The sequence below is a fragment of the Pinus tabuliformis genome, chromosome 8 (assembly GCF_031772625.1).
Source record: "Pinus tabuliformis cultivar Carrire ecotype Pingquan chromosome 8, CPIR1, whole genome shotgun sequence".
In the NCBI taxonomy this organism is placed as follows: Eukaryota; Viridiplantae; Streptophyta; class Pinopsida; order Pinales; family Pinaceae; genus Pinus; species Pinus tabuliformis.
In genome coordinates this window covers 1051594548-1051604691 of record NC_142294.1, presented here as the reverse complement: position 1 = coordinate 1051604691, position 10144 = coordinate 1051594548, and the positions used below count along the sequence as shown (strand labels likewise).

At 41.6% G+C, this 10144-nt stretch overlaps 1 protein-coding gene across 8 annotated transcripts in view; it reads right to left on the bottom strand.

The window, feature by feature from the left end:
* Positions 1-964: 964 nt before the first annotated feature.
* The window catches only part of LOC149238963 (uncharacterized), a 159943-nt gene continuing 150763 nt past the window's right edge, over positions 965-10144 (bottom strand). For 7 of the 8 annotated variants that reach the window (XM_089373259.1, XM_089373260.1, XM_089373265.1 and 4 more), the window contains one exon: positions 965-1417. In XM_089373259.1, coding sequence (XP_089229385.1) covers positions 1396-1417 — 22 coding nt within the window. In that variant the 3' untranslated portion in view covers positions 965-1395. Of the gene's footprint in view, positions 1418-1759; positions 1909-10144 lie in introns of all 8 variants that reach the window. The other variant, XR_016246429.1, reaches the window with a different exon arrangement.

Below are 10144 nucleotides of genomic sequence, written 5' to 3'. Positions count from 1 at the left end.
ACTCTTAAAACTTAAGAGTACAAAGTATAATTACTAATAATATTATTATTACACATAAATCTTATCTAGCCTAAGCCTCGAGGGTTATCTCAATTGGTCGAGTCTCCGTCGTTAAAGCACATTTGTTATTGAGAGGTCACAGGTTCAATCCTCTCAACACCCTCAAGGTTAGGCTTTGTGGTTGAGACAACAAGAAGTGATCCATTCGAGTAGATCTGTCTGCTACAAATATTTCATGGACATAGCGATCATTAATCTCTGGGTCCTTGAACCACAGAGAGTTAATTAAAAGAAAAAAAAAAACACAAAATACCTATTAAATTATAATAGCCATCCACAATGTCTTTAAATGAGACCATTTACGAATTATGAGTAATAGACACATTACATATTTCAATTAACACAGCATGAGTATCATGTTTCTTTGTTAGCTCCTCTTCACTTTCTAATGTCAGTGTTTTGGATATAACACACTTGTAAGAATTATAACGTTTCACATGGCTTATTTGCACTCATTTTTCCTTTTATTACACCTCTTTTATTGCACTGTATTATCAATAACATTCCAATTCAATTTCACATTTTAAAAATTGCTTAACAAGATCTTATGTGAAATGAGCTGCTAATAAGATTGAAATCTAAGGTCATTTAACTAGCTAGTATTGAGGAATAGACTGTATATAGACTAGAAGACTTCCATCCAGCAATGTTTTCATGCACTTTGCTTATTTATCAAGGCTAATAATTTTTCAAGGGATATACAACAATTCGGAACTTCGGAGCAACTATGCAAAATATTCTCAAGAAAGAAATTGCTCGATAGAAACTGTTCAATCTGTTTGATGCCCAATCAACCATCTAGATGTTGCTGATTCAATAAAAAAGATTGGACAGGTAGAGCATGATACCCCGAAGAAAAAAAAACCATTTTAATGTTGATTTTGTCAACGCAGCCAAACATATCTACAATCTAATTTACCAATTTATAAATTAAAAAGAAAACTAACCCACATCTACTTGAAAACTATGGAAGCCAAACACCATAATATGTGGATAATCATAATAGTGCACAAATGTCAAAAACCTGAGATGGATACTCTTATGCGTTCTAATCAATTTCCTCTCCATCAAATGTAGGGAACCCATCTTGGACGAAAGATCAAACCTAGCTCTGCAGTTCGAATTCCACCATACGTAATGATAAAATAAAGAGGTTTTAATAAGATTGGGCAGGCATACACACCTACAAGCAACTTTGCAAGGAATTACAGTTTGCACAAATGCCAAAGCTCAGCTGCCGATTGAAATTGCTAAAGAGACAATAAATGAAGAATATATGGAGCAACGCGGGCAGGGCCACTGATCTTCAATCCACCGGAACTTCAACCTCCATCTTCAATCCGGACATGCCAAGAATCTGCATTAACAAAAGGCAACTTTGGGTTATTTAAACTAGTCCTCAGTAATGGAATAGGCATTTTCCCGAAAACTATCATACCTAAATTATTTTCTTTTCTGGTCAAAATCGAAGAAAAACTCAAGGATGTCTACTCTTTTCAACATCTTGGAAATAAAACTAGCCTTTAAAACAATGTTGACGCAACAGATATGAGAAAAAAAAAATGGTGAATAGTACAAGAGAAGCAAACCAGTAATATGAATGAACTCCAGAGTTTATAATAGTAGCTTCTCACTATTGACACAGGAAAGGATATAAACTGCTAAGTTTTTATTGAAATCTACAGTTTATTGACAGTACCGTGGAAATTTTAGGCTGTAATGACCACAATTTCTCCTCAGTAGAACTTCAAGTAGTAAAACTGCTCTCCTTTATTTTTGGTTATAAATATTCACATGTTCAGAGTTCTTGGCATTTGACCCAACCTGTCATGTTCTTCCTCCGCCTATCTGGCAATAAGCAGGTGAAATATTATATCTTTTGCATGTGGTTTCCAGTATTATCGATGTCCTCAAATTGATACTAAATACAGTCAAAATGATGTGAATGATCGATTGAACTGTTTGGAGTGAAAAAAATAATAATTTAGTCCGAGTTATTAGTATCTCAATTATTTAACAACTGATCGAATTCTTGTAAGTTAATGAGATTGCATGACAATGGGAGTTCCTTTGTCAGTACATTTTCCTGTATAACATGCATAGTTTTAAAAACCGAAACCAGAATTTAAACAGGGCCACCTATCAAACTGGGGTTCAAACTGGAACTGGATCAAACCAGAGTGAACTGGATTCAATGAGCCATAATTGAAAAATAATAATAATAATATTTTTTAGTCAAAAAATTATTTTTAAGATTTCAAACCGTGATTCCAAACCGTTAGAAACAATCTATATAAAGGTGCATACATCAAAATGGCATTTAGTGCAATACATATCATCAACAAAATACATTATAATTAAGGCTCTAAATGGCCTCTAAAGTCCAAAAACAATGCTACAACTCAACTTACTAGGGCAGTGGCCGCTGATCTACTAAAAATCATTGATCAACATGATCACCCATCAAACTACTGCTTCTAATTTCTACTTGTATAGCCTTTTCCCTTGTCTTCACCTACTCAATCTTCTCAAACTTTTCAAGGTATTCTTCCCTGATAGGCTCTATAACTTTATCTGTTGCATCACATGGGGTTACTTGGCCTCTTATACCAGCCAAGTGTTGTTTCAAGTTTCAACCTATTGATACCTTGCCTCCCATTGTGTGGTTGCAATATTTGCACAACATTTTGCCATCAACAACATCACAATGAACCCATGCAGCGCCTTTGGCTTTTGAGGCCATGGTGGATGATGAAATTTCAGATTTGAAGGGAAAGAGATCTGCAAATAGAAAGAGAAAAATGCAACCAAGCAAAATGCAAACCTATGATAAATTTGAAAACCAAAAAGAGACAAATTTAGCCTGCAAAGGGAGGTGGTTTTTTACTTGAAAAGGGAGAAAAAAATTAAAAACAGGGACAGCAATCAAAATCTGGAATTTTTAAGAGATAAGACCCAAGAATGGATGTATTTTACTTGAAAAGGGGGAAAAAATTAAAAACAGGGACAGCAATCAAATCTGGAATTTTTAAAGAGAGAAATCAGACCCAAGAATGAAAACCAGCTGCCAAAGCATCCTCCCAAAGATGCCCATTCCACTAGAAAGCTCCAAAGCAGGTCCAAGATGACAAAGAAACTCTAAAATTGTTGTCGTCGCTGCAAAACTTGCTGTTGTTGCATAACCAAGTTCTCATATGCTCACAAAAACTTGAAATGAGAAGTGCAAGGCAAATAGGAGCTCAGGTCTGATTTTATAAGTTTACAGGGGCAGATTTTGGAGGTAAATTGCCATGGTTTCCTTTGAAACCACCTAAAAACACCACCTGTGGGTCCTTGTCCTCGCCATGTGCATCATTAATGAACCAGCCCGGTTTTTAACAGAACCAATCAGTTTGGACTGATTGGTACCAGTTAGGTACCAAACCCACTAGTCAGTCCCCATCCTCGCACATGCACCATTAATGAACCGGCCTGATTTTTAGCAAAACTGGCTGGTTTGGACCGGTTCATACCAGTTAAGTATGAAACTGGCTGGTTTGGTACCTAACTAGTACCGAACTAGTCCCTAGATCAGATTCATTAATGGCTGGTTAGATGCCTGGAGAGTGCTATCTGGCTGGTTTGAACTGGTAACCAGTCAAATCAGCCATTTTTAGAACTATGATAACATGCACTTCGAAGTTAACACATATTCATCCCTAAATGAAACCCTCTTACGAGGGGTCCAATTGCATTAATATGGCGGCGGCCATTAGTTTGGGTTGTATGTAGGTTTTTTCATGCTCATCAATTGATTAAATTTCTTGCTTCTAGTTGTATGTAGGGTTTTTCATGTTCCATCAATTCATTTAATTTCTTTACTTGTTAGCTATAAGTGCCCATAAAAATTCAGATTCCAGCAAAACAATAGCATCGCATGCCAAGAAAGATAAGATTAGATAAGATAAATTTATTTATGTCATGCAAAGAAAGGACCACAGTGGTAAATCAATGGGATTCAAAAGTACAACTAGTGTAAATATATAGTGAATATGAAAACAACTCTTTATCACTACTAGTTGAAAAAGAAAAAGTAATGTAGATGCAAAGCCACATCGAGCATATGATGCAAACATCAAGGTGCACTAGAACTAGAAACAAAATGAATGGAGGAAGAAGATGAGGAGGGCTCCCCATCCAAATCATCAACCAAATCCAAGAGGGCCTCAATATATAATCTTTGGAGGATCCCTCGATCAAAAACACCCATCTGTCCTAACATCTAAGATCGACAAGAAGAAACTCTGAATATTAAACTCGTTGCTCATACAATCTTTAGAGAGCAATGCTTTGTACAAAGTGAATCCAACACTAAGACCACCTAGCATCAGCATGTCTACCCCCCTAGTGGGATCTAGAACTAGAGTTCCTTGAGAGTCTTGCAAAGGTTGATCACCTTGCCTAAGGGGGGAGACTAGTGTCGAGAAGAGATCTAAGCTCTCAATGACCTATAATCTGAAATGATTTAGGGCTGGCCTACAATTTGCTACCACAAGTAGGTAGGAAATAGGGAAGAAATAAGTGATCCTCCTTATGGAATCTAGCTATGAATGGGTCCATGCAAGGCCTTGACATATGTCCTAATACCTCACTCAAGAAAAGAGCTAGGCATCTATGTTCTCACTAGAGAAAAAATGCAATGTTCCACAGGGATGAGTCCCCCACATTTCTCACACTCCCAAGACCGAGGAACACATGGGGAAACATTTCCCCATGTCCCCATTTTGGGGAAAACTAAGGCAACACAAGGGGAAATGTTAGTTTTTGTAGCATCGGATGTGTTCTAGCTACGAAATTTGGTGGAGAGGCTAGAATGCATGAGATCTCCAAAACTCATAAATCATTTCTAGAAATTCCAACTAGAGATGACTTAATTAGATTATTAACCTATTTTTTTATGTTTCCTAAGTCTAAACTTAGGAAAATTGGTTAATTAATTAAAATTAATTAATTCAATGTGAGAATAGTCTAGAAACTCACATGGATCGACTTCAAGATGATCCTAGCCCTTGATTGAGTTTTAATCTTGGTCGTTGGTGCTCCAATAGAAGATTCTAAGAAGAAGTCGATGGGCACTTGGAGAATACACTATAGTTGTTCGATTTCCTTGGCAAATCGATTTCCAGAGAGCAGCAGCAGTTGCCGGAGAGCCAAAGATTGAAGCAGAGACAATGAGGGGCAGGGACAATGATCCGAAGGAAGTTTTCCAGATCATGAGAGGCAGCAACAAGTGACAGAAGTGATCCACACAAAAGCAACGCAGGGACTACGCAGTAGCTAAAGCGGGGTAGTTCGATTTAGCTAGGGAGGAAGTCGATTCAATTTCTAAAGGCTGGGAAAGTCTTCCCGAGGCAAATTCAAGCTACACGTGTGAGAAGCAGCACAAGAACTACGCAAAGGGCCTACGCTAGGGCTTGGACAGCTTGTTTTACTGGAGAAGTCAGTGTTGGGATTGCCGTGGGTTTAGAGAATCTTCTCTCTAATTATGTTAGTTAGATACTTGTTTGGATTGCTAATTGGGCATCCATAGATTGTACTCATAATTTCACTGCTACATAATAATAAAACCCTCAGTTGCTGCACCAGTTTTTCCAAGTTGGGTTTTTCCGGAGACATTTGTCCAAAAATAATTGTCATATTTTTATGTGTGTGCTAGATTTTCTCAATTTTCAATGCTATTTTCTTTCGCAGTATTTATTTGTGAAAATCACAATGTGTGATATTCCCACTTAACAATATTGCTAAGGGAAATATCAATCTTGCCCAATTTTGTCTTATTTCATGTTTGCACTTAGGAGATGTGGGTTTTGAGGTCCCACATGAATTTTGGTATTAAGTGGGGCCCAAACATTAGCAAGGAAGGGAAATATTGCGGCTCTAGTGGAGCATGGGGCCACCCCATAGAGAATTACGGCCCACATGTAGAAGACGCTCTCATTGGAGCGAAGTTGGTGGGGAAAGTCGAGCTGGGCCCACATGGGCATCTTGGAGGCTCTTTGATAAATAGAGCAATAGGCACTCATTTTGGTCATTCATTTATCTATTCAAAAATTGTGTCTTTGACATAGCACACTTGAGTTTAAGCTAGACTGCAATGTTGTTTAGCACACGAGTGTCTCCGAGAGGAGATCTCAACCCTTACTTCGGTGGACTTCGAGTGCCAACCCAAGGAGGGAATCCTACCTATACTAGTCTATACCAGCGGCAAGGAGTGTGAGTTTCTAGAGAGAATTAGCAGCAACAACACAGGGACTGCGCAGTTCTTGGAGGTTGAGGAGTGACGAGAGTTAGGGGCTGAAACTTGAGGTGTTGTCCAGGGAAGTGTTGTGGGGGCGTTTCCAGCATTTTGACGGAGCAGCAAACGCAACATTTGTTACAGGATTCATCTTCTGCTTGTGGAGGAGGGCTAAGCATTTGGGGGTCAATTTTGGAGCGTCAAAACTAGGACAAACCCTTTCTGGGTTTTTCTAAGTTTATTGAGGAGAGGCCAAGATTAATTTGGCAAAATGTTATGGGCAAATTTGAGGTGTCAAACAGGGGCCCCAACTCAGCGAGCAGTTAGAGGAGCTAGGGGAAAATTTGGCCGAATTCCAAGGTCAACATTTGGCCAATTCCTTTGTCGGTTTTTGTGGGTTATTGGTGGAGAGCTTGAGGTTAATTTCCCGGAAATTTCTAAGCATCCGAAGAGGCCCTAGCAATAGTTCTTTGCAACCAGTAGCATATTTTCTAGGTAGTTTCAATGCAAAGCTAGGAGAGGGCAGCAGCATATTTGAGAGGGATTTTTTTATTATTCATTTGGGCTTAGCTAGCTTGCCTTGAGAAAGCACAGGGGCACTCTTTCCAGCACCACATTGTTCACTCTTATTTATTAATAAAATGGCTCAGACCATCACAGTTCATGAAGATTTATGGTTGTTAAATGTGCAGTAAATTTTTGTATGTGTTTTTGCTATGTTTGTTTTGTTTAACATTGTATATTTCCATTAGAAATTTTACAGTGGTATCAGAGCATGATTTTGGCCAGTTGTGGGTCTAAATCATATAAATGCTCAAGTGTTATTACGGACTAGAATTCCAGAGGCTAAAACACTAGTCTCACATTATTCTCCAGATTGAACTTATGCCCAACAATGTCTCAACAAGAGAAATTGGGGCATCGAGAGACTGGTGGGGCATCGAGAAGAGTGGTTGTCAACAAGCACAGCAAGAAGAAACAGTAGTTGCCGACCCGCAGATGAAGAAAATAAGAGCATGATTGTTCAACAAAACGCTAGTAGTAATACTGCAAAGACGAAGATGGGAGGTGGAGGTAGAGACGAGATGTGAGAGAACATACCCATGGAAGAGGGAGTTCATCTAGATATGTTCCAACTGGCTGAGCATGAGGCTAATGGCACGCGGGAGGAGCACGAGGATACATGTACTGCGACGCAAGAGTCACCCTTGGTGGAGTTTCCTTGGTGGCCCCAGTCGACAGATTAGAGGCAGTTGAGCACACATCCATTGATGAGGTATCCATTGATGAGGCATCACGGTCTATGAAAGAGCTTCAGAACAGCAACCACCTACAATTGACTAGTGAGCATGTCTTGCATGTTGGGTTGTCTATGGAGGAGCAGTTGGAGGCTCATGTCGAACCCATGATGGAGGAGGATGTGTAGCCATCCTTTGCGCTAGCCATTGATGAGGGGCAGCATAGAGACCACAACACAGTTCACTTCAGAGGCGCACTAACAGGATCTACAGTGTTATCAGCCCACCCCTACGCATTGTATTGAGGGAGGCAGAGTTGTCTAGACATACCAGAGGGGGTGACAAGGTTAGCAACACTATTGGGACACGTTTTCCCATTGGAGAGGGGGAGACAGAGCTACCTAGTCAGATCTCATGCGTTGACCTGGATAGCAGGATGAGACGATCGAAGTTGCACAAGGTGCAACATCCGCATGTCGAGGTTGTTCTATGTGCGGGAGTTCGTGCATTCGATCCCTCTCTTGGGGTTGGATGGCAAGAGGTTCTGAGTCGGTACCCAATGGAGTGGATTGGACTCATAGAGATGGTCATAATCTGGAGTAAATCTCAGTGGGAGATCTTAGACACCGAGGGCACTGGAGGCCCAGGTTGGCATTGGGATCCAGGTGGAGCTCCCTATCCAATATCAGACATGTGGGATGGCTATGGCATTGATGAGGTAGTCGACCCAGTGACTGAGCACATACATTCCCTAGGGGAATTCCAGTTGGCATTAGCGGACAGGCGGTTTGTGAGCAGGCTCCATGGATTGTATTGGCATGTTGGTTGCGCATGGGGTCGCAAGATGAATAGCATTCTCTGGCAGGAGCTAGTGGGTGAAGGTGCCATGGGTAGGCCATCAGGCCAGGCATGGTATGGACACGATGTTCTCCCATTGGGGTATTGGGAAAAGGAGTCACCAAGGATCGACACAGCAAAGATATCCCCTCTAGCAGGTGTGGAGTTAGGCCGCTCAGGTTTACCAGGGCAGATGAGGAGGTGTAGATCACTTCGTGGCAGGTGTACTAGCAGCGTGGTGGTTGCATGGGCACATATGGGATTCCCTATGGTACATGGGGGCATGGCATTGAGCATTGGTATCCAAGGGTGCATGGAGTTGTGCCACAGAGTTCAGTGCTATGTAGAGGAGTGTAGGAGTATGTACTTGTGTGCAGCTGAGCAAGATGATGCACAACAAGTTGTCAGAGTGTTGCCACCAAAGAGATATCTTTACAAGGGCATCACGCACACCATTGGGTTTGGCACAATTAGATTTGGAGAGCGAGTTGATCACAACGCCGACCGTGAGCTTCCATTTATCAGTCTCCAGCATTGCACACTGACACAAGGGGCTTGGATATCATCTCTTGATGCTCTCATTACGAGCAACAGGACCCATGAGGTTCATCTGAGACAATTGGACGAGACAGTGCATTGGGAGAGAGGCTTTCCAGTTGTAGCATATGGTCAGGACACAAGTTGGTGGATGCAAGCTTGCGGGTAGTCGGATCTCCTGCAAAGGTAGCACTTGCACCACCCTTGAGCCGACACTCAAGGTGACACGTGATCCCCTTTTGGTGAGACATTCTAAGGTGTCTCTGGAGCATCTACAATGGTTGGTGGACCTTGCTTACAGGCGGATGTTTAGACTCCAAGCAGTATTGGGGACCACTTTTAGGAGGCAGGACGACAGATCCCACTGTGTGGTATGGCTGGCGCAACGTTGTGTTGCACGAACCAATCTGTATCAAGTTCATATATTGATTGCACACAGGGACCTGAGACATGGTATAGGTTGGTTCCATTCGCTGTCAGGACTATGCCACAGTCGTTCTCGTTGTGGGATTCAGGGGTTTGGCTGGTCGATTGGACACTCTGCTTCGTGGTGAGTGGGATTAGGATGGGGGTTGACCCAGCTCACCCTTGGTTTGACATGTGGGGGAGCATTGAGGCCTTGATCGCATGGCAAGGTTGGTTTCCTTGTTATCGCTATGGATCAGGGTGAGTGTTGGATGGGTAGGAGGTGACATCATGGAGGTGCTTGGTCCAGATGCATTGGGACTCCATAGATGTTTTTCCATAAAGTCCCAAAAGAGGTGGATACAACTTGAGCATGAGGGGCAGATGTCATGATCAGAATTGCACAGCAACAACATAGTGGCACCCTTTTTAGACTAGCGTGAGAACCAAGCATCATAGGACTTGGCAGTACAACTACCCTTGGGGATGAGTTGATTTCTATAGGGGAAGATCATTTAGATCTTACATTGTGCTTTGGTGACTCGTTGATGGCATGGGGGACTTTATTAGCATGGCAGGTGGGCCAGCAGGATGATATCAAAAGAAGCTCACGGAGCAAGACGCTATCTCTGTAAGGATTCGGTGATATCTTTGAGAGTATACTCCTGGAGTGCATGGGATGGCCTACGTGGTAGGACAACTTCACGAGGAGTTGGAAATACTGCCACAGTATCATGATCCCCTACTCATTGATGGTATACAGGGCACTTCTGGTACTTATACTAGGCAAGAT